We start from the raw sequence: 24,232 nt of genomic DNA on the forward strand, positions 1-24,232 counted from the left end.
ATTAGATTATTTTCATATATGATCAGGTGTCTCATGCTCTTCAATGACATTCTGAAAAAGGGATTAACTTATACTTGTGTTAATCATCATTTATGATGTTCGTCTGTGAGTTTCAGTCTCGGAAAAACTACTATATCATAGAATACAAGTATTTTTTAATTTAAGTTCTTTTCAAATGGTTAAACTCAAGAACTCGGCTCGATTAATAAACGTAATACAAAATCTCTTAAATGAACCGAACTTGAACATGTTTTTGAGCTTGGTTGAAAGCTCATGCTTGAGTTCGCCTAAATTAAATGAACACGGACAAATTAGTTCGCAACTCAGCTCGATTGCACCCTTAGGTATACCTTACCCAATAGTCCAACAAAAGGTCTTGCATGCACAAGGTGTACAATAAATTTATTGTGCACCGATATAACTTTTACCCAGTTTTCTCTAACTTTTTACTCAGTTTTCTCTAACATTTATATTATTAAAAAAAAGGTCAATAGATATACATTTTAAAATGTTGAATGATTAATTTTATACATTATTAGTGATTTTGAAGAAATGTTTTTGATTAAAATGAAAACTTTTATCATTAAAAACTAGATAACTTTTACATATATATAAAGGTAACTTTTAAGCATTTTACGTCAACTTTAATTTCGGTGTACAATATTTATCGTACACCCCATATAAATAAGAGTTTGTGATAGCCCAATACTCCAATACCCATGCCATCCCCAAACATGACCAAAATGTCACGGTTCTAATAAAACCGTCGTGAGCACGACATCCCTTGAAAGTTGAAACGAATATGCCAAAATGACCGACCACCTATGAGGAGAGAAACCTCCGAAGTCCGAATCCTGGCTAGTCTACGGAAACCAAATTGGATAAACCCACACTCCTCTGTAAAACTCCTCGACTAAGCAACCCACCCATATACGCAACGAATACCACTTCTATAAATTCATCTCTCCATTTGGCGCCTTTACCCTACAACATTCCCTCCTTCTACAGCAGTCGCAAAAACCTCAAAACTCTTCATCAATGGCGGAAGAAAGGTCAGAAATCGCATTCTTCGATGTCGAAACAACGATACCATTGAGACAAGGTCAAGGCTTCACAATTCTTGAATTCGGAGCTATTTTAGTTTGCCCTAGGAAGCTCGTTGAGCTCGAGAATTACTCCACTCTTATATGCCCTAGAGATATGTCTCTCATCTCCTCAAAATCGGAACGATGCAATGGTATTACACGCGCCGCTGTATCCGTCGCTCCTCCTTTCTCTCTCCTCGCCGATAAAATCTTCGACATCCTTAATGGTTCATCCTTTTTCTCTCTTTCTTATTGGAGAATTTTGTTTTGTTTGATTAATTTATTGAAATTGAATTCATTTTGATTTCACAGGGAGGATTTGGGCGGGGCATAACATAACGAGGTTTGATTGTCCTCGGATTAGAGAAGCGTTTGCGGAGATTGGGCGTCCACCGCCGGAGCCGAAAGGGATTATTGATTCTTTGGCTTTGCTTACTGAGAGATTTGGTCGCCGAGCTGGTAATATGAAGGTAATTTTAAAAACAATTACTCTATTTGATTTCAGCCAAAAATGTGAAATCTTATTTTGGGTAGAGGTAGTTGTAAATGTAATGAGGTAGACGGGATTTGATTACTTTTGCTAACTGAACTACTTGGCGTCCACCGAAGAAAGATATAGTCATCTTTTCTGTTGCTTGAGTAATCTAATGTTGCAATTGTTATCTAAATAAATAAATAAATAAATAATTGAGAAGCAATAAGCAAAGAAATTAAAACACACACAATGACACAAAGATTTAGGTGTCAATTTGATAGTTGATGGCTTAATGAAATTATAGGGGATCACTTTTTATGATTTTTTTTTTTTTTGGGAGTAAAAAAATGTAAGGTTACCATAAAGCCAAACTTGGATTGGGGTGAGGTTTTTGAAACCATCCTTGGCTTGATCAAGCTCGAATTTGGTGCGTTTATCTTAGTTTTACTTCATACTCCGCAGTAGTGAGTGATGATGTGTGATGTTATGATGTTCCACTTGTTGGACAGAAGAAAGAAAAGTTGAATATTCCTGTTTTGCTTTCCCCTTAAATTTTGATGGCTAATATAGCAAAAGCAGAGCTTCGAACAGAGTAATGGGTATGATTATGTGGCAAGAGAGACAACTTATGTTTGTTTGCTGAACTTGTAATTGAAGGTTTGGCATAGAGGCTCTCACTTTTACGAGACTATTAACTTTTCATGATTTTTTTGAGTACATATGTGGTTAGGAAATGCTGAGATTGGTGATTGATATCTTGATACTTATGCTTTTCAGATGGCCACTCTTGCCACGTACTTTGGATTGGGTCAGCAAACTCATAGGTAATAAGCCGACTCCCCAATTCTCCTCAAGGTGTCTTCGCCACACCGATAAATTTTTTATTTTATGTGTGACTGTGTGTGTTCGGGGGGGGGGGGGGGGGGGGGTGGAGTGCGAGAGAGACTGGGAATAGCCGAATAGGTAATTTCCTAGCTAACTGAATATCAAGATTAAGTGTATCTTTACTTTCACATTTCTGTTCACCCTATTTTATAACTCTTTATTTGACCTTGAAGATCTTCCGGCTATTTTTGTTTTGTGCATAGAGTGCAACTAGTGGGGCTCATCAAATCTGTTTTTAAGCATAGACTGTAAAGCTCAACTATGAAAGGGTGATTTTGGTTTGAAATACAAGTGAGTTATAACCAAGATACTCTGCATGTTTGTTATTGAGTTAGTTGTATAGATTTGATTATTTGGTTATTGGATCCAGGTATCTTGGAATCTTCACGAAGGCTACATAATCACTGTGTTATTACATATAATTAAATGGAAAAATTGGGAATCACATAGTGTTCAATAGTGATCAGTTTGTGCAACTTTTGATCGTGCTATTATCAGGATTTCTGCTTTAGATATTTATTCACTTAATTATTTTTCAATGAGTGCAGGAGCTTGGATGATGTGCGCATGAATCTTGAAGTCCTCAAGTATTGTGCAACTGTTCTCTTCTTGGTAATGTTTTTTTCTTTTTTTTGGGTTTCATTATTTAACTACAAACAGCAAGTTAAGTATGCTATGTAGCTGACTAAGGCTTAACTTTGTTAGTGTGCAATTTCTATAGAGAACCACTATACCCTTTTTCTGTGTGTGGGGGAGGGGGTGTGTTTTGGTCTGTATTTGAGATTGACAATGTCTTGTAATATTTTTTTTACGGGACAACTCTTCAATTCTTTGTGTAGGAGTCAAGCCTCCCAGACATTCTTATTAGAGATAGTTGGGTTTCTCCGACTACAACTGCCAGAAGAACTCGTAGTGGCGGGAGAATTTCACCAATGGAAATGAGCTATGCTCCCAACCCAGATCCCATTTCCGAAAACCATCCAAATCAATTCTTAGGGGAACAGATTCTCAATTTTGTTGAGCCTGTTAGACCTGAAACGGAATCATTTGATATGAGAAGGCTTTCTGAGGATATAATGGATGATGCTATCCAAGAAGTTGATGCAGCAGAGAAAAGCCCTGAAACCGAATCCCCTGAAATATCTCGTCCATTGACGATATCTGAGGGCTGCAGCAGTTTGTCTGGTTTTTTGACTCCTGATAATGTTTCTATTCCTTCTATCAGTGCATCTCTAGTCCCATTCTATCGCGGGAGTCAAAGGATTCAGATACTGCATGACAATGTTGTATTGAAGCTTCATTGTAGTCATCTGAAAGTGCGATTTGGAATTAGTGGAAAGTTTGTAGATCATGCAGGCCGCCCGAGGTTGAACTTTGTGGTAGATGTTCCTCCAAACGTTTGTCAAGTTCTCGATTCTTGTGATAATCATGCACAGAGCTTGTTCATGGAGTCTGGTAGCACATCTGATTGGAAGCCCATGGTAGCCAGAAAGGGTTACTGGAGCTCCCCTACTATACGACTCCAGTAAGCTTGTTTTCTTGCCTTCCTCATCCTTCTGATTTTAATTAATACCGTTGTTTTCTAACCGTTAGTCTTTATTCCACTTGTATATTTTTTTCCAAGCAACTCTAGATGGCATGGCATCTGAGTTTTGGGGGGAGAAATCTCTTCTTTATTGCTGAAATTCGAGTAATGAAGTAAAATAACAAGTAAATCTTTCATGATGTCAAATATAGTGTCTGCGAATTGCAGTAAAAACTTGGAAACAGAGTAATTAAACCCTTTTTCGTGGTGGCCTTTTCTCTTGGGCTCCGTTTGGTTTGGCGTAAAACATTCTCAGTGAAAAATGAATTTTCATGGAAAACTTTTTTCAAGGAAAAACGCAATTCCAAATTAGTTTTCCTTTGTTTGGTTCCTTACAAGAAAATTAATAGAAAAAGGAAAATGGGAGAAATTTGGTGAAGATTGATGGAAAAATGAAGATGGAGGTAAGGAGGAAAGAAGGAAAAGTGGTTTCTCTTGCTTTCAATTGAAAAATATTTCTCCATCTTTGAGAGAGTTATGGTAACTTGTTCTTCATCCCTTGCCAAACCAAACAACGTAAAATAATTGAAAAAGGGTAAAATTGTTTTCCATGAAAATGTTGTACACCCAAATGGAGCCTTAAGCCAACCGTGTCTAGCTTGCAAACATAATGGTTCCTTTTTTTTAAGGCAAGGATAAAAGGAGAAGAAAGTAAGAAACCATTCCCTTGGCTTATGGTTAAATAATGAGATTTCTACACTACAGTTCGTTCATATAATACTATCTTTTAAAGAGGGTAAAAAACACTGTTCTGTGATTTGCCAAAAAGTAAAAAAAAAGTTTTGTGCATGTTGGCTTTCCATCAAAGGGAAAATCAACTAACTTCAGAAATGTCGGATTTTCGCCTGTATGTTAGCTTGCAAGAAATTTTCTAATCTTAATATGTGTGTTTTCTTTATTTTTCCCAGCATACCTACTGTTGTAACTGGGAATGTTGCAAAATATGGCACTGAAATATTCCAGAAAGAAGCTGCTTCAGGTGCTGAGGAAAAGGTCCTTTTTAGTGAATTCGATGCTGCAGAACTTGACCGCATGTTCGCTGCTGGAACTCTGATTGACGCATTCTTCTCCTTGGATCCATATGATTACCAGCAGAGTGCAGGCATCCGATTAGTGGCTGAAAAGCTTGTTATCCATTCTTAGGAAACTTGCAGTTCATACCACATTTGGTTAACAAGTCCAAACCAAAACCTGTATATTTTTAGATGGAACCCCAGGAGTGGACTTTGCAGAGAGAGTTAGGATTTGACTTGAGAAGTTTGGATGAGTTAGGAGTTTAAAATGACGGTAACTTTAACTCACTTGTTTCATCTGCTAATTGCTCGTTATTTATTGTTAATTATTGAATTTATGTAATTTGACGTTGTTAATGACGTCTTATCTTGTATCGTTACATCGTGTTCTTCTGATTTGCATTAGATTATTGTAAGTGATACCCATTGGATTAAGCCTTCTATGCAATGTTCTGTACTTTGCAAGCCTCTTCTCTGTTTCTGGCGGGATTATCAGAAAATTTCATAATAGGTTCAAGCAAGCCTTCAAGGTTATAGTTAGTCGACTGAGAGAAGTAAACTTATACTTCGTATTTGTATTTATTTCTTTTTTGACGGACAATAAAAGTACTGAAAAGAAAAATAACTTTAAAAAAAACCTAGTCTGGTTCTAGAGCACAAGTAGTGGCGATTGCGCCTCCATTGATGGTGGTTTTTATCCAATGGGTTTCTATATCCTGAGAACCCCTGGCTATTAGATTAGCCACAAGGTTCTCTAAGTCCGTGTACACAATGATACTAGTCATCGAACAAGTGATAGCCTATTTCATCCCCTTCAAGCAAGCTGAAGCTTCCGCTTGTGTTGTTGAGCATGCCATGCCTAAATCGATCACATCTGTCGACAACATTACCATTGTTAATGCCATATCTGTTGCCCTAGATTCTTTTAATATTGATATTCTCCTATTTAATTATTGTCGTAGTTATAGTCATAAAAACCAACACTTTTATCTGTCTGCCAATAGTCTAGACCTTTATTTTAATGGAAATTTTGGTATTATTAATCCAACCTACCCGATTTTATTTTATTAATCCTACATACGACATATTTTTTTAATAATCCCAACTTTACTACCCAATGACATTTTTTTTTGAAGGAAACGACTTTTATTGGGCTTAATTGATCGGTAACCGGTGAAAAAGTCAACGAGATGGTGATAAATATATGATGATGATTGAATATATCGAGAGAGAGTACGGGACATATTACCACCTACAATAGGTTTATGACTTGTTGGGCCCAATAAAAGTCGTTGGTAGTAAATGTGAGATTATTAAAAAATATGTCGTAGGTGGGCTTAATAAAATATAATCGGCCAAAAGTTGGATTAATATTACCAAAATTTTCCTTTGGATATGATCCCTACTTCGGACGTCCCTTGCTATATTTTTAGTTGGTGAACGTTAGGTTTATCTTTGATAGGAGTGTGATTTAGCCTGTCAGTATTCCTCACGACCCACAAAGCCCAAAGTGTGCCCTCACGACCCACAAAGCCCAAAGTGTGCCAAGAAAATAAGCCAACCTAAAACCATCATGTCCATCATGGCTTATAAAAAGATGGATATAGTAGATAATCTAGTCTTTAAGACTTATATCCTCATGATGATTTGAGTAAATATTAAAGATCCACTCTTCCAAACCTGTTGCGCCAACGAACAAAACCAAAACAAATGTTGAGATTCTTCCGTCATTAAAGTACATGTCTCACATGTTGAATCAATGTCAATACCCGTAGAACAAAGATTCTCTTTTATGGCGAGCATTTATGAACAATTTCCATAGAAACGTTTTCCCTTTCGGTTGAAGATCAAGAGACCACAAGCATCGGACGAAGCTACAAAGAAATTTTTATATGGAGTAGTGTTTTGTGATTGGATATATTGGGAAATTCCCGATCAGAAACGTTCCTTTATATGTCCAAAATTTCAAAATAGATCGAATATTCGGTTGGATTATTCTTGTGCCGCCATCCCGAGAGGCTACAATTATCACGAGCAAACATTTTCCGATCAATCCAAAAAAAAGTTTGAACTCGCGAAAAATTCCAGAAGATGAAGAATATGACTCTTTCTTCATCATCAATCGAACCACCAATCCGTGGACTATGGACCGTGGTGCACATAGAGCATGGTGCACCAAAAGAACATATGTGCATAAGCAAAATAACATGACACTACGGAAAAAGAACATGCGATATAACGGTTTTTTCATGAAATGCCCCCGAGGTTTTAAAAAACGCACCAAATACCCTCGCCTGTTTCGATTCACATAATATACCCCTATTTATCCGTACTGTTCATGACATGCACCTGTCAGCTAACGCCGTTAGTCTGCCGTTAGTGGTGTTTTACTTATTTGCCCTTAATTTTGGTTTAGCGCCATTGACTTCCTTCACTTTCACAGAAAGACCAAAAAAAAAAAAACCGTTCACATTTTTCTCTTTCTCTCTCCTCTCCCCTGTTCTTCTTCAAGCTCTAATCCTACTCAAACCCTAGAAATTCTGGGTAGATCTTCAATATTTTTGTGAATTTTGCTGCGCACCTTAAAGGCGAGTTCGTGAGTTGTGATTTTGCTTCAATCGCGACAAAAAAGGGAGAAACTTGAGGCGATTTCCAGTTGAGTTAGTGTTGAAGAGGAAACGGGAATTTTAAAGTTGGTTAGTCTACTTCCAGGTAATAATCTCTTCTCCTCTGTTTAATTTTGCTGGTAAACTTGTTTTTTTTCACGAAATCGATTAGGGTTAGGGTTTGTGAAATTGTAAGTTTTTTTTTTAAAATTGCGCAAATTTCTTGTTGGTTATTGGTCAATTGTGGTTGTTGGAATGAAAATTGATGTTAGTTTCATTATTTTTTCCCTTTAGGATGAGTGCTATTTGGTTGTTACTACGTTATGGGTCACATAGTTTTGATATTAGAGTGGGAGACATGGAAAAATATCGTTTGTTGAAGTTGTTTCTTGATATCTTTGAGGAATCAGTTAAGCAAGATGTTTTTTTGCCTAGTACCTTTAGCTTGTATGTTGAGGGTCCTTGTGGTAAGGTTGAATTGAATGATGATAAGACTTTAAGGCTTCTGTGGGGATGGAATTGGGGTAAAGACACTGCTGAAATTTGGGTTGAGGGAACAGATAAACCAGGATTGGTGTTTAGGAATGCTGTTGCAACAATTGAGAATCATAGAAAGGAAAAAGAGAGACAACTTAAGGAGAGACAAGAGGAACTGTTGAGGGCTCAAAGAGAGGAGGAAGAGGCAATGAGGAAACAACAGGAAAGGGAGGACATTTTGAGGGAAATACAGGAACAAATGGAGTACACTGTGGCTATGGAGGTCCCTGTTGTTGATTGTGAGGACATGAAGGTTGAGTATGTGAGAGTCATTAGCAAAGATGATGCTGATGAGGTGTTTCCAGGTTGCTCTCAACCACAACAAACACAAGAATCCCCAAAGAAACAACCCACCCCACCCAAACACACAAATCATGTTGCTTCTAAGTCAAAAGGCAAGGATAAGCCTGCTTCTAAGAAACTAACCCCCAAAAGGAGGGCATCAGCTAAACAACCCACCCCACAGAAACAACCCACCCCACCTAAACAACCCACCAAACAACCTACACCACCACCCCCACCACCCCCACCACAGAAAGAACCCACCCAACCAAAACAACAACAACACACACCACCGCCAGAACATCCCACCTCTCCACCACAACAACAACAACACACACCACCACCAGAACATCCCACCCCTCCACCACAACATCACACCCCTCCACCACCACCACAAAATCCCACTCCACCACAGAACAACCAAACTGATGAGCCTAACAATCAAGCACCACCTGATCAAGCTCAGCCAGTGAAAAAGAAGGGGGGCAGAGCTAGACCTGAGGGGTTTAGGGTTAACAAAGTCACTGCTAAGAAGGCTGGAACTTGGGTTTCCAAGGGAAAGGGAAAAGGGAGAAAGGGTACAGGAAGGTCTAAGACACCAGGGGTTTTTGCTGATGTTGGTGAGATATGTTCAGAAGAGGAGAGTGAGGATTCTGATTATGAGGAATCAGATTCTGAACAAGAGGATGTTCTGAATGATTGGATTGATTCTGATGTTGATGATGAGGTGATTCCTGATGATATTCCTGATTTGGGGTTTGAGGATTGTCTAAATGGTTCCTCAAAGATGGATAAGGCCTATAAAAATGGCAAAATATGGACTGATCAACCATATGGGTCCATTAAGTTAGAACCCTGGTTGATCTTTCATGATAAGGCCACATTTCTTGAAGTGTTGAGAAGTTACTGCATACAGGAGGGGTTTGGGCTTAGTGTTGAGAGGGCTGACAATAGGAGGTACACAGCAGTGTGTGCAGTGGAGTCATGTGACTGGAGGATACATGCCAGTAGGTTGTTTGACAATGTTAGCTGGGCCATTAAGGTGATCAGTGGGTCCCACAGAACTTGTGGGAGGCTTGAGGAGAATCCAGTGGTGACCTCTGAGTGGTTGTGTAAGCATATGTTGGGGGAAATAGAGGCAAATCCAGAGATTCCAGTGGAGACATTGAGGAGGTATGCACAGGAGAAGTTTCAGTTGAGGGTGAAAAAGAGGCTATTGTACAAGGTCAGGAGTATGGCAAAGGGAAAGCTGCATGGTGGTTGGGCTGAAGCATATGAGCTGTTGCCTAGATATGCTGAGATGATTAAGCAAACAAACCCAGGGAGTCATGCACTTATAACATGGGGGGCCAGTAGTGGGGATGTGAACCCAAAATTCAGAGCTTGCTTCTTCTCATTTGCTGCACAAGTCAGGGGGTTTCTAAGGGGTTGTAGGCCCATAATTGGAATAGATGGGGCTCATTTAAGTGGTTTCTACAAGGGCATTCTACTGACAGCAGTTGGCATAGATGGGAACAATGAAATTTTTGTTCTTGCCTATGGGATAGTAGACACTGAGAGTTGTGACAGTTGGACCTACTTCATGAGATGTTTGAGGCAAATGTTTGAGCAGGAGGGTTGCAACAGAGATGATTGGACCTTCATCAGTGATAGGATGAAGGTATGTGTACTGATCTGATATTTACTCTTTTCTGATCTTTACTTTTTCTTATGTTTATGTTTCTATATTAATGAACCTGTTTTTGTTGTTTGCTGATGTGTAGGGTGTTGAGTTGGCAGTTAGAGAAACTTTTCCTAGAGCAACTAGGAGAGTTTGCTGCCAACACCTATACATGAATTGTAAGAACAATGGCTTCAGTGGATCTGCATTCCACAAGCTCTTTTGGATAGCTGCTAATGCATACAATGAGTATGTGTTTGGTAAGGCCATGGAAAAGATCAGTGAGTACAATGCAAATGCCACTGCATACTTGAACAGCTGCATTGAGCAGTGGTCTAGGCATAAGTTTGACTCTACTGTTTGTTGTGATCACAACACAACAAACTTTGTGGAGTCATTCAATGCATGCACAAAGCCCTTCAGAGACATGCCTGTCTTCTCATTATTGGAAGGTATAACTCTTCTAATCATATTCATGCATAATATTACCCCTGAACTTGTTGTTTGTTGTTTAATCATATTCATGCATAATATACCCCTGAACTTGTTGTTTGTTGGTTAATGTCTGGTGTACAGCAATCAGAAGTTGGTGTATGCAGAGGGTGGGGGCTAGATTTGACAAGGCAGTTGACATGGAGGAAGGTCAGCTCACTGCATATGCATTGAAAGAGTTAGAGGAGAGGACAGCTGAGTCCAGGTTATGTTATGCCACAGCATGTGGAGGGGGTGAATTTGAGGTTAGGGATGGACATGTCAACTTCCCAATTAGGCTTGCAACAAGAAGTTGTGCCTGTGGGAAGTGGCAGATTTGTGGAATCCCCTGCAAGCATGCACTGAGGGTCATATATGACCAAAGGATGAACCCCCATGATTTCATATCCCCATGGTTCAAGGCTGCTACATACAAGCTAACCTATGCAGAACATATTCATCCTATGGCAGATCCATCTCAGTGGCCTGACTTTGGCCTTCCTTCCATTCATCCTCCAACCATCAAAAGACCATCTGGCAGACCTGCTAAGAAGAGAAAGAGAGGGGCAAATGAACCAAAGAAAGGGAAGAGGAACACAAATGTGAAATGTGGAAAGTGTAGAGAGTTTGGTCACAACTCAAGAACATGCAAGAGTGGAGGAACAAGTGCCACTGGACCAAGTACTTCAAAGAGTGGTGCAGCAGGAGCAAGTACATCAAATGGGGGACCAAACACAAGGAAGAGGTCAAAGGCAGCTGCATAGTCACCTCAGTTGGCTATATTTTGTGAATTGTAGTGCACAAAGCTAAACTAACTTAGTCAAATCAGTTTAGTCAGAATCAGTTTAGTTAGAATCAGTTTTTGGAAACAGTTGTGCAGAGATCATTTTTTGGAAACAGTGAAATGCTTAGAACACCTCTTTTTGTGCAGTTCAGTGGTGTTTGTCCACTTAAAGTTCAGTTTATGTAAAGCTTATTTGCTTGAACAAGTATTTATGGAACAAAGTCTCTTTATTTCATGAAATTTGTTACAACTTTACTTCATTGCTATCCAAATCAGGAATGCAAACATTAATACACCAATTTTTATTGCAAAATTGATTTGCTGTTTCTGTTGTTTGATCTTCTTCTTCAATAGCTTCAACTCTTCATGCATTCCCCTGCTCTGTTCTTGCATTCCCCAGCTTTGTTCTTGCATTCCCCTGTTTTCATCATCTCTGTTTCCCTTGCTCTGAACTTCATCACTTGTGTGCTCAAGAAAACCTTTGCACCATTTGAAATTATCACAAGGATCACACTTGTAGTAAAGCTTTTGCGGATTTTTTGCCGTTTCCGAGCTCCTAATTGCAAATCTTCTCCCGCAATAGCAATTTTTATTAGGAACTCTAATGTATGCTAAATTTGGGATGGAAGAAGATTCGGTTTTTGAATGAGAGCTCATGGCTAATTTGGAGAGGGGAAAGTATGCAAGTGAGGTGAACACTAGTAGCATTTATATGCAGCAAGAACATAACGGCTATATTTTGCTTCCTAGGTTTAAAAACTAGCCGTTAAATTCAAATTCCTGCAATTTGGGTATCTAGTGCAACTTAATTTTAAAATAGGTGTATATTATGCATTAAGTTTATAAAAAGGGGTATACTGTGAATTATAAACACGACTTAACGGAGGACTAACGGAAGGTCAGTTAAGGGGTATTTGGTGCAAACTTGGAAAAAAATAGAGGTATATTATGTGAATCGAAACAGGCGAGGGTATTTGGTGCGTTTTTTAAAACCTCAGGGGCATTTCATGAAAAAACCGTATTTCACTTTATGGTTATAAAAATAATTTCTTATTTTACTATTTATTAAAAACCTAAATAAAAAAAAATACTAATGTTCTTTTCTCGTAACCAGATGTTCTCTCACTTATATACTCGTGTTCTTAAGGTGCACCATGCTCTATGTGCACCATGGTCCACCTTCTAAATTGCCATCGAACCACTACTTGCGGACCTGGTCCACAATTATATTACCGTGGATCCAAAATCAATAATTTTGTATAACACCTTTTTTTTATACATAGAGACCTTTATTATTCAGATATTAACTATAATAAATTAAACACTAAATTTCTTAGATATAATAACCATTTTTTGAGTCATAATAACATTATGTTTTTAAAAGTGAGTTGTGACTTAAAATCATACTCAAGCACAACATGTATCAACGATACTAATATTATGCTTTTTCATAAATCCTAATACACGCCAAGATAATTAAATTAGGAAGAGGTTGTTGACCTTTTTTTCAAGCATGGTCCACAATAAATTTAGTGTGGACCAAGTCCATTTAAGAATTATTGTATTCGGTTTGATCATTAAACTTTACTTGCACCTAGACCTGTTTAGTTCACTTATTTGACCTTATGAATTTTTTAAGACCAGATCAGTTCAGATCAGAAAAATTAAATTCAGATCAAAACAGATTATGACCCCGTGGAAGATCCTCCCCTTGCCATCACTACCGCTTCCAATAAAGGATAGAAATAACAACCCACCACTAATTACTTCCTCCGTATTTTTTAAGAGATACACTTGGCCGGCACGGGTATTAAGAAGAATAATTGAATGAAATAAAATAATAAAGCAAGTGGGGTTGGATAGATATTTTAATAATTAAATATGTGGGGACCATGTCATTTTGGTGGGTGGAGGGTGGGGTGGGTTTATGAAAATATTTGTTTAATAGGATGGTGGGTGATAGGGTATATTAGATGTATTATTTAATTAGATGGTGGGGTTGATAAGTTACTAAAAATGGCAAGTGTATCTCTTAAATAAATACGGCCGGAAAAGTCAAGTGTATCTCTTAAAAAAATACGGAGGGAGTAATAGAGAGCGATGGTAGGAGAATCAACATCAAGTTTATTAATTATTTTTTAATGTTGTATTAATTATGGTTATCTATTAAAAAAATTTATAACAAAATAGAGTAATTTGGTAAATAATGCCAAAATTTAAGTGACTAGAGAATTATAGTTTAATACTTAAATAAACTAATTCCTAATTTCTTCATCTATTTATAATACTTGTAGTGATGCTTTTTTTTTTTTTTTTTTTTTTTTTTTTATTACCCGCAAGCTAGAATGAGATAAATTAGTCCTCTTACACGCATTGGATGTATAATAAATTTATTGTACACTAATATGGCTTTTACACATGTTTTTATAACTTTTATATTATGAGAAAAAAATTGAAGGGCAAGCGTTTTAAAGGGTTACTTCTATACATTAAGTGATTTTGAAAAAAAAAATTATAAAAGTAAAAAATAATTATCACTAAAAAGGATAAATTTTACATATATCGGAGTAACTTTTAAACATTTTGGGTTAACTGTTATACCAAATCTCCAATATACAATATTTATCATTATAGTAATACGAAGTACACCTTAAGTAAGAATTTGCGGAGGGTTTCTGAGACTATAATCGGTAGAGCTTTTACTTGTGAGTATCAAACTATATTGTTTGGTACCAAATTAAAAATTCAACTACCCTTCTTCTACCAAAAAGAAGTATATTATTTGATACTAAATAAAAATGCAACATGAAAATATAATAAAATATTATTTTATTATGAGTATAAGTGTCTAACATTTCAATTCTCTATCAATTATAGGCTAAGACTTCTTTGAATTTGCGTTTTCCGATCTCTGTCCATACCATCTTATTTGAAGAAAAATAGAAAAATATCTAGGAAAAATCTTTGGAAAAACTATAGATCTTCTTATGACGTGGCCTACCCCCTATCTCTAATAGACTATCCTTTCCTCCTTTTTCCTTCACTTTTCCTGCCTAGTGTCCTTTCTCTTTCATCCACGTCCTCTATTCTTCTAAAATGTGCCTTTCCTTTTCACTTCACCTCCTCTCACTAGTACCACTAATCCTAACCGTACACGTATGTAAGGTACTCGTTAGCATCAGCCACTTCAGCATTTGCAAATTGAAAAATAACCACTTTATCTTTTTCAATTAATTTTCATTTTAAAGCGACTTGTAATCTTGTTATTCCGAGCTTTATTTGATTGATCTAAATTGAATTGGATAGCAAGAAAATGTGAAAGAAATGTAAATGTCAAATGCTCGGTAGTTGACTTGGTTGTGTGTGGAGGTAATTCCTCCGTATTTTTTAGGAGTTACATATTGACAAACACAGATATTAAGAAAAGAGAGTTGAATGTAATATAAATAATAGAGTAAGTGGAGGAAGGAGTAATAAACAATAGAAAAAAGATGGTGGGAAAGGTTTTTTATTCAAAGTAGGGAGGGAGTTAATTGTTCGGTGGCCTCATAAGAAAAAAAAGATTTATTAAATAATTTGGGAGTGTAGAAAACTTGACAAAAATAGAATGTTACCCATAAAAAAATACGATCCCAATTGGTATATGTGACCCCTAAAAATTGGAGGAGCTATTATTTATACTCCGTATTATTAATTTATGTGTCGCTTAAAAAAATTATGCACGAGAAAAGCATATTAACAAAATATTAAAAGTCTCGGTTTGCACTTGTGATAATTTTTTGTTTCATTTAAAATAAGTACTGTTTATATAAGCGATGTGCAAGATATTTTATAAGAAACTTTATAAAATTATAAAATCAAGGTTATACGGAGTATGTTTCTTAGATAAATGAAAAGATTCTATATTTTTTTCAAAATGATATTTGTCAAATTGATTTATTCCATTAAAAAAAGGGGGAATTATTTATTTTATTTACTTTTTGGTGGGAATTTTTGCTGGATTTTGGGTTTAAGGGGAAAAATTGAAAGGAATATGGGTGAGGGTAGTAAAATCAGGGAAGTCAATGCCGGAAATGTATGGTCAACGCCTGAAAACGCAAATAGATTATCTCTGGCAAATTAATTTTACTTTAAGGTCTGTTTTTGCAAAATAATTTTTAAAAGGTTGTTTCTCGCAAAAAATAGATTTTAAAAGGTTGTTTTTGGCAAATTTGCCTTTATTTTATGGGCATTGTAAAATTGCAATAGGTATGTATTTTTGACACAAAAAACCTATGTCATAAATCACATTGCAATTTGAAAAAAAAATAGAAAACCAATTATTTTGATCCCCAATCCCCATATGACACATGTCAATCTTTCCAAACAATATTTTGGTTTTCCATTTGGTGTTCATGAACACCACATTTTTTTTGGTTTCAATCTCTCTCTAACTTTCTCACTCATCTCTCTACCTCTTTTAATATTTTTTATTCACTTATCTCTCCTAAACACCAAACCAAGGTATTTTGATAACTATGGTCTTAAATAATACGGAGTATATCTACACACCATCCCCACCCATTACTCCATAAAATGACATGGTCCCCACATATTTTTTTATATTAAAATATCTACTCAACCCCACTTGTTTTATTATTTTATTTCATTCGATTCTTTTTCTTAATACACGTGCCCGGCCAAATGTATCTCTTAAATAAATACGAAGGGAGTTTGTATCAATTTATTCAGGGAGTACTCGTTTAAATTTAGAAATATTTAATTCGTCAAAATATCCAAAAATTTCTGCGTACAGAGTAAAATAAAAATGATTATAAAAATAATTTCAGGTTTTCCGTCTGGTTTATTTTCCACTGAGGAGAGATATTTGAAGAGAGCGAAAAAGGTTGGGTCGGGGTAGGGGGGTCTCTTCCTTACTAAAATGCGCCGCGTTGGTCCCACAAACCCCGAATCCAGCCGTCCATTCTCCAGTGGACCTCGATCCCAGCCGTCAAAGACTGTTGGTTACTTGGTTCGCTTGATTGATATTTTTACCCTTTTCTCTCTCATGGAAAAAAAGAAAAGAAAAAACTCCAGCTAAATTAGGTGATGATGAAAATGGCGTCTTCAATCAAAGACTTCATAGTTTCACTTTCTCTCTCGTCCGCTTTTAGCAATTCTGCAGCTCTAATGGAAGTTCTATAGTAATCAATTTCTATATCGTACTCTAAATCAATTCAATTTTATTCTCTCTTCTGTCATGGAGAAAATCATGAGATAAGTTCAAAATTAGGTTTTTTTTTTTGGAGTTTCTGTGTTGATTCGGCGAAGATGGAGATTCGTGAAGTTGGGCCGAGCAACGGGAAGAGTACCGATCAGTTTATTGATCGAAGCAAAGTCCGAATTTTGTTGTGTGATAATGATTCCAAAAGCTCTCAAGAGGTTTTCTCCCTCCTCTGCAAGTGTTCTTATCAGGGTAATTTATTTTATTTAATTATTATGTCACTGTTTTTTTTAATTGATTTTCTTAATTAATTAGTTAAGCTTTTTTGTTTAATGCTTTTAGATATTTATGTTGGATATTTTCCTCTGATATTTTTAGTACCCTAGGATTGTCTAAATTACATACAGTCCTATTTATAGGAATAATTGTCATATTGTCCCGACTCAATTACCGATGATTTTGTTGGAATATTCTTTGTAATAATTGAATGATTGTATCCTCGAGATCGTTTATCGATCAAATTGTGTAACTTGATTATAACTTTTGGACGTGGATTTCATTCGGTATTTGAAGTGCTGATATTTTGGGGATAATATTGGTGGGTTATTATCTGATTAGATGAAAAGTGCTTTGTGGGATTAGCTTAAGTTTAGGAAACTATTTCTGTTTTGTTTATGGTTCTTAATGCAATGATAGTGCAGTGTTGAGAAGCTGTGCCGAGTGTCAAAATTTTGAGTTTGAGGAGTTGTTTTTAGGTCTGTTGTAAATGATGTGATTTGATTAGACTGAGGGATTGCAAAAGTTGTTCATGGTTCTAAGTTTACCATTTAGTTAGTCGTTTTAGTGGATTTGAGTTTCTACAATGGCAAGATGCTTGAGGGATCGAAGATAGACAACATTCTCCATAATTATTGTACTAAGAGTGTTCATTCTCCGTGGTCGGTTTAGCTCTATGTATTAGTTAGCTTTATCGTTTCAGTCCTTGACTACTTAATAGTTGCACTTGAATTTTACCAGAATTATGATGATTACGTGTAGGAATGGTGCTGAAACTGTTGGCCCAAACTCTCTTCAACAGTTTCACCTACCTTTGATCCCAAAAATATTCCCATTACTTCAGTCTTTTTGCTACATCCGTAGGGAGTTTGAAAAGGAAGAGATAGGACAAAGGAAAATTATTCGACTCTCTAAAGAAAATAAAGCCTTCTCCCACCCATCAAGCGTCCGAGCTACCTTCTCTACAAGCAGGCCCGAAACCAATCCTCTGGGAGTACCCCTTAAGGGAAATCAAGGTAAGTAAAGGGTAAATCATAGACGAGACATCGTGCCAAAGAAAAAAAACGTATCCATGATAGTTGTATGGGCATCAGCCCGATAACACTAGCTTGGGGAATGAATTCCTAAGAATTAGGAGCCTATTAACATTTGCGGACTTGCCTTTTTAAGGGCTGACATGTCAAGTGACATATGAAGGAATTTGCTTACTTGTTAAGCCACGTCTCAATACAATTTTGTTAAATATGGGACTGGCCGCACCCATCAAGAAGGGAAATAGTCCACTTCACAAGACCAAAGGAGGTTCCACCTTAAAAACTATACGGTAATAAGGGGATTAGCCCCCTAACCTTATAAAGTGAACTCATCTGTATCAATGTAGGATAATCACATTGGATGTTTCATGTGGCCAAAGCTAACAAGTACACACCTATCTTTTTTATAGGTAACCATTGTGGCTTTTTGAGTTAGGATGCGACCATCTTGCTTTTTTACACCTTTTCATTTTAATTTGTGTGACTTTCATCCTTTAATGGAAGTACAGATCTTGTTTTCTTTTTTGCATAATTTTTCCTTTTCTCAATCTACTGGCTACTCACCAATGATTTTACTTGTGCTATGTGTGTTTGTCCTACAGTGACATCCGTCAAGTCAGCTAGGCAAGTTGTTGATGCACTTAATGCAGAGCGGTCTGAGATTGATATTATACTTTCTGAGGTTGATCTTCCGACAAAGAAGGGGTTCAAGTTATTAAAGTACATAATGCGGGATGAACAGTTGCAACGTATACCTGTGATCAGTATGTGTTCGCTTCAATTTCTTAGTTTGAACCAAATTATAAATTTGTTGTTTATTTATTTTCCTCATGTCTTCCTTAGTGATGTCAACACAAGACGAAGTTTCTCTTGTTGTGAAGTGCTTGAGGCTGGGAGCAGCAGACTTCCTTGTGAAGCCATTGCGGACAAATGAGTTGTTAAACTTGTGGACTCACATGTGGAGGAGGCGGCGAATGGTTAGTGTCAAATATTTTGCATGCCAAGTTGCCTGTTCTTGACTTTTGGCAATCCTATATAGCTATACCTTACAAAAATTTTCCGAGTTGGAATTTGGAGTAATTGTTTATTCGGCAAAGTATCAGAACTTCAGTCTGCTCTGCCTTTTCTTTTGTTTTCTATTTCTTAACTTGAGTTCCAATTGATTTTTTTTTGTAATCAGTAAGGAACATTTAATTATGTGAGCTCCTTATTTTAATTTCAGCTTGGCCTGGCGGAGAAGAATATTGTGAGTTATGACTTCGATCTAGCTGCATCAGATCACAGTGAAAATAGCACAACACTGTTCTCTGATGACACAGATGATAAATCCCGGAGAAGTGTTAATCCAGAAATTAGCTTTACAATGCAACAGGAGGAGGAGGTCAGTGTGGAGACAAACTTACAAAAAACCTTAAGCTACTTTATGTGTGTGAGATAATTTTTACATGTATCCTCTTCTCTAGTTCTTATTTTCCTTGCCCGTGCAACTGCGCAAGCCATGTTTATCAGTTTGTGCTTCTCTCTGTTTTTTTTTTTTTGGATTCTATTTATATATTGTCCTATTAGTTCTCAGTGCTTAATAAGTATTTGTCTGAAATTAAGTGATAGTTCTTTTTACTAATGCTTAGAGCAAAAAACAGTTCTAAGCTAGTGATTGAGAAGCCTAGGGAGTCTGGACAAATTTGTTAAACATTGGGGTCAATTACGAATTACCATGCTGTACTTGTATCATTGTAATTCTGTAACCATGTGCAAGAAACACAAAAGCACACTGCAAGCTAGTATTGGCAACCTCTTTCTTTGATTTTGTTTTGGGAAGGGGCTTTGCTGGATACAACTGGTTTTTTGGGTCTCTATTTTATGGTGGATTTTATGAGGTGGTTAAGATGCATCCAGGGTTAGCCCCTTTTGAGACTACTAGTGTGAGAGAGAGAGAGAGAGTTATTTCCAGGTATTACCAAAACTGAAACATCCCTTGCCAGTTAAACAAAACTGTTTACCAAACTACATCTTGTAATGATTCCAAGTTGCAGCTCTCATTCTTACTAGTTTAACAAAATTATTTACTAAATTACATCCTGTATGATTCCAAGTGCCTAAATATACTTGTTTTGCTGTAACACTGGATTAGAAGTATAGGAGAAAATTACCGTCTTTGGCAAAAAGTGAATGAAATAAGTTATATGAACTTCAGTGGAAAGGATCAGGTATTTTGTAGGTAATTGTGTTTGTTTCTCTAGTCCTCAAAAGCTTACGTTGGTGACTTGTTGGTTTGTTCTATTTTATTACCTTTGCTAGTTACAAGCTGGAGGTAATGGGACTCGGACTTAAGAAAGTTTGGCCAGGATATGTTCCCTTTTCGTTCTTTTAAGTGGACTTCATCATCTGTCCTTGTTACGCTGTGCGTTGATGAAAGCCATTAAGGAAGTGGATGGTCATAATTCCCCATGAATTTCCACATTAGATGAGATTCTTTTGCAACGGGGAAGCTGGCGGTTCTGTTATGGGTTCTTGATTCTTTTTATATCAATAATTTCTGATCAAAATATAGAGTTCTGATCTAAGAGTTTTGTAAGGGCATTCTTTCCTTCTTTTCTTATTCAAGTAAGGGTTTCTTTTAATTTCTTAGTAGCGCCTACAAGTCACTTTCCGCTAACTTTTTTCCCGTCACAAGCCATCTTGCCAAAGGAAAATCATTTATCCTGATGTGTTTTGTTTTGGGAGTGGGGAGGGTGGAAGCAGTCTTTTTTTGCATGGTGACATGATTCGGTTTTTGTGGTATATTCTTTTTGGGTCTAGGGAAATGGTCTGTAGGATATATTGATATGTCTAAGTTTTTGTTGTTGTTGTTGTTGATCTGATAGGCATAAGACAGGAAAACATTTTGGCATTATGTTTGCATAGATATTTTATAGGGTGTTTTGGTTAGAGAGGATGGCATTATTTTTTCGACTTTGTGGGATGAAGTATTCTTTGCTTTTGGTCTTGTAGCTTTTCTAGTTTTGTGGGACTGTCTTTATCTGATATCGTCCATTGTTGACTAACTGTTCTTAGTATATATGCAGGACCTAAATTGTCCTATTTGTGATTATACTTAATTTTGTCTAATATTGAAATTCTTCTTATATATGAGAATATACGTATATGATATGTTATATTTTACCATTGAAGATCACATCTTGTCTTGCTTCTTCCTATCTTCATCTCACTATTGTTTCCTTTTTCTCTTGTTTTTTTCTTCATCTTTCTATTTCCCAGTGTAACAAAGTCACTTCAGATGCCGTGCCTGCAAATTCATTCGATTGCCGGTCGACTTTACCAGCACTGGGTGACCGCCGAACAGGCAAGCGGCTTTGCATTTGAAATACCTTTTTTTCTTATGGATTTTAGATGCTTTCTTTCCACTCCGGGGTAATTTGGTTTTGCTTGTTTAGTCTGCAAGTCCTGACGTTGAATTATGACACAACTACAGCATCTTAAAGGATATATCAAATGCCATGTGACTGAACTAAAACTTATTTCTTTGGTTTTTGTTTTTTCTGGTGTCAGTGAAAATACTGTAGTTTCTAAACTACAGATCTGTTTTTGGCCGTTTGTGTGAGCATTGTTCTATTTAAAGGGGTTGAGAATTTCCAATCTAAATCAAACTTCTTAGTGCTTTACAGATGTACATTATTTGAAGATTATTTTTTGACAGTGTGAACGTGTTTTTCTGCCATCCGTCTGTGGTAATATCTTTTAGAATCTTCTGCATGGTCAGGTTTTGTGCCATTTTCGAAGAAAGGAGAGCCATTTTTGAAAAAAAGCGAGCCTTTTCCGAAGAGGAGAGAGCTGAAGATCGGTGAATGTTCTGCATTCTTCACTTATGTCAAAACTGGCGCAGTTGAGAGCAATTGCCAAACTGTTGTTGACGTTGAAGGTAATGCTGCTAAACCTTCCAGACCAGATGATAAATTAGATACTTGGAATGGGCATGTTATAAATGGTAATATGACTTACGAAAATGGAGACGTGTGGGAGAACAACTCACACGGGGAAGACTTCCCTAGCAGTACCAGTGTACCTGATTCCACTTCTATGGAAAGGTCGTGCACACCTCCTGTAACTGTGGAATTTATGCAAAATAAATCTAACGATGAAGGCTTATCTGAGGTGCACATGCAGCCGAAAAATGGGAAGCCGCATTTTGATGTCTCCACTTTGGCAGCACATGCTGCTGCTTATCCTTACTTCATGTCAGGAGTCATGAACCAATTTATGATGCCATCATCAGCACATGCGAATCAGAAAGATCTTCAAAACCATGGTTCATCAACTATGATGCCTCATTATAACCATGTTTCACATAGTTCATCTCAAGTACCTGGGATGGCACCATTTACTTACTACCCATTGGGTGTATGCTTACCACAGGGCCAGACGCCTGCTAACCACCAAGTGCCATCATTTGGCAATTCATTTTCTAGTGAAGCTAAATTAAGCAAAGTTAACAGGAGAGAAGCAGCTTTGATTAAATTTAGGCAGAAAAGGAAGGAGAGGTGTTTTGATAAGAAGATTAGGTATGTGAACCGCAAAAAGCTTGCTGAGAGAAGGCCACGTGTGCGTGGGCAGTTTGTGAGGAAGGTGAATGGTGTAACTGTAGATCTTAATGGAGATCCATCTGCTGACCTTTATGAGGAAGATGAAGATGAACCCAATTCATCTCCAGAAGATGATACTTTTTGACTACATATTTGAAGAAAACCATTTTCCTGATGATGGATCACTGTTCTGTTGCCAACATAATTGTTTTGTGCAAATCTCCGTGCTAAAGTTCCACTTTTTCATGTCCTTTATGAAAGAAAAATGGCATGGGTTTGCTATTGCTCTCAGAAATGCGGGCTTGGGAAATCTGCTCCCTTATTGTAGAGGGAGCTGGCTAAAGCTTTCGCCTAGAGGTGATTGGGTTGATGAGGCTTGTATTTGGATCATCTTAATTCGTCATTCTGTAAGTGGCCATGAAGTCGGGAATCCAACCTTAAGGGTCGAATGAAGGGTATTTCTTTTTTCTTATTTTTCCTTCTCCATTTTCTCATTACTGTAAAGAGAGTGATCCTAATGTTGTATGTTCCAATATAAAAAGCTGAAGCATTGAACTTGATTCCTGTGATAAAAATTGTGAAATCTGTTTGTTTCAGTCTATGTCTAAACTTGTTCAAGTGGCGCTATCTTGAATCATGCTGGGTTTATGGCAGGCTTTGCCAGGGAACTTGAGTTGTACATTATTTTGATTTACTGCATAGAGAAACTTTATTCATTCACTTTCAAATCTACTTTAGTCTCCCCTTGTTGGATGCCCATCTTCAACCTTGAGTTCAGCACGTCTCATGGTCTCGGATCAGCATCATGGATATTGTCTTTTTCCATTGAAAGTGTGCAGGTTTCTAATCATCATCAAGGTTGCCTGGTTTCCAATGCAGATTTTTACTGGTAAACATTTGGGCCGTTGTGCAGGCCTGTATTTTGGATTTTGTTCAGAGATGTATGGTTTTTAATTAGGTCTGGGTTTCCATGACCTTCCTCATGACGGATTCCATTTTCTCTGTTTTTGTTCTGTGTCAATTACAGCGGCATTCATCTCAGCTTTTGGTTTTACTGAATTGCAAGTAGTTTTCTTTTCTCCCAATTATCGTTGTCAAGGGGAAGGAAATTTGGCCAACAGCAACTAATGAGCATAGTATTTGAACTTGAGGATGCATATGTAAATAAAAGGGTTCACAACACTTTTCCAATGAGGAAGCACCATATTTTGTAGATCTGCTTCCTCCTGACGAAAATAATAATAATTCCTACGTTCCTTAAACATTGCATCATGGTTAATTTTACTCTTTTTACACATACTTTGAATCTTAATATCTTGTATAAAAAATTATAAAAGTTGGATAACAAAATCTCATATGACTATAATTTTTCTATGTATGAATCAGAAAAAATGACCAGGGAATACTAAATAGTGTGAAAAGTGTAAAAAATAAGACGCCATATTTATAGTGCGAAAGGAAGTAATATTGTTCCTTAAGGTTCTATTCCATAATTAAAATAGCTCGATGTTGTTAACCAAGCCCGGCTTTTTTATGTTCGGAGAAATGCAGGAATTCTGAGAATTTTTTGTTCTTTTTTTTTCATGCAAGCAAGGAACGTTAAATTAGAACCTTTACAAACAACTAATTTTGATTTGGTAATTTTTGACGTCTCTGCAAAATAATTTTTAAGCGGTACAGTAATACATAGTACTCCGTATTGTGTATAATGTATATACAGACAACACCGAGCCTCTGCACAGTCTGACAGTTTTGA

At 36.9% G+C, this 24,232-nt stretch overlaps 3 protein-coding genes across 4 annotated transcripts; all 3 read left to right on the plus strand.

Annotated features, from left to right (window-relative positions):
• The first annotated feature begins 817 nt into the window (after positions 1 to 817).
• On the plus strand, positions 818 to 5,448 carry LOC110799670 (protein NEN1). Its single transcript, XM_022004957.2, has 6 exons — positions 818 to 1,312; positions 1,398 to 1,555; positions 2,338 to 2,384; positions 2,994 to 3,057; positions 3,285 to 3,970; positions 4,939 to 5,448. The coding sequence occupies exons 1-6, from the start codon at positions 1,039 to 1,041 to the stop codon at positions 5,171 to 5,173; spliced, it is 1,464 nt and encodes a 487-aa protein (XP_021860649.2). The 5' UTR covers positions 818 to 1,038; the 3' UTR covers positions 5,174 to 5,448.
• Positions 5,449 to 7,298: 1,850 nt separating this feature from the next.
• Positions 7,299 to 11,638, plus strand: LOC130461279 (uncharacterized). Of its 2 annotated transcripts, XM_056829297.1 has the most exons (4): positions 7,299 to 7,755; positions 7,944 to 10,128; positions 10,232 to 10,580; positions 10,705 to 11,638. In XM_056829297.1, the coding sequence occupies exons 2-4, from the start codon at positions 7,945 to 7,947 to the stop codon at positions 11,361 to 11,363; spliced, it is 3,192 nt and encodes a 1,063-aa protein (XP_056685275.1). In that variant the 5' UTR covers positions 7,299 to 7,755; position 7,944; the 3' UTR covers positions 11,364 to 11,638. The 2 variants fall into 2 exon arrangements, with proteins under 2 accessions (XP_056685275.1, XP_056685274.1); XM_056829296.1 differs by lacking the exon at positions 7,299 to 7,755 and having other exon boundaries at positions 7,861 to 10,128.
• A 4,544-nt stretch (positions 11,639 to 16,182) lies between these two features.
• LOC110799679 (two-component response regulator-like APRR1) lies at positions 16,183 to 23,072 on the plus strand. The gene is made up of 6 exons (XM_022004963.2): positions 16,183 to 16,838; positions 18,499 to 18,660; positions 18,740 to 18,873; positions 19,119 to 19,277; positions 21,155 to 21,239; positions 21,657 to 23,072. Exons 1-6 carry the CDS (start codon positions 16,694 to 16,696, stop codon positions 22,619 to 22,621), a joined length of 1,650 nt encoding a protein of 549 aa, XP_021860655.1. The 5' UTR covers positions 16,183 to 16,693; the 3' UTR covers positions 22,622 to 23,072.
• Positions 23,073 to 24,232: the final 1,160 nt, after the last annotated feature.

This window comes from Spinacia oleracea, chromosome 5 (assembly GCF_020520425.1).
Source record: "Spinacia oleracea cultivar Varoflay chromosome 5, BTI_SOV_V1, whole genome shotgun sequence".
Lineage (NCBI taxonomy): Eukaryota > Viridiplantae > Streptophyta > Magnoliopsida > Caryophyllales > Amaranthaceae > Spinacia > Spinacia oleracea.

Coding starts and splice junctions, on each gene's coding strand:
- LOC110799679 (XM_022004963.2), top strand. CDS start 16,694: ATGGAGATTCGTGAAGTTGGGCCGAGCAACGGGAAGAGTACCGATCAG. Junction 18,661..18,739: donor GCAACGTATACCTGTGATCA/GTATGTGTTCGC, acceptor TGTCTTCCTTAG/TGATGTCAACACAAGACGAA. Junction 18,874..19,118: donor TGTGGAGGAGGCGGCGAATG/GTTAGTGTCAAA, acceptor TTTTAATTTCAG/CTTGGCCTGGCGGAGAAGAA.
- LOC130461279 (XM_056829296.1), top strand. CDS start 7,915: ATGTTAGTTTCATTATTTTTTCCCTTTAGGATGAGTGCTATTTGGTTG. Junction 10,129..10,231: donor TCATCAGTGATAGGATGAAG/GTATGTGTACTG, acceptor GCTGATGTGTAG/GGTGTTGAGTTGGCAGTTAG. Junction 10,581..10,704: donor TGTCTTCTCATTATTGGAAG/GTATAACTCTTC, acceptor TCTGGTGTACAG/CAATCAGAAGTTGGTGTATG.
- LOC110799670 (XM_022004957.2), top strand. CDS start 1,039: ATGGCGGAAGAAAGGTCAGAAATCGCATTCTTCGATGTCGAAACAACG. Junction 1,313..1,397: donor AATCTTCGACATCCTTAATG/GTTCATCCTTTT, acceptor TTGATTTCACAG/GGAGGATTTGGGCGGGGCAT. Junction 2,385..2,993: donor TTGGGTCAGCAAACTCATAG/GTAATAAGCCGA, acceptor CAATGAGTGCAG/GAGCTTGGATGATGTGCGCA.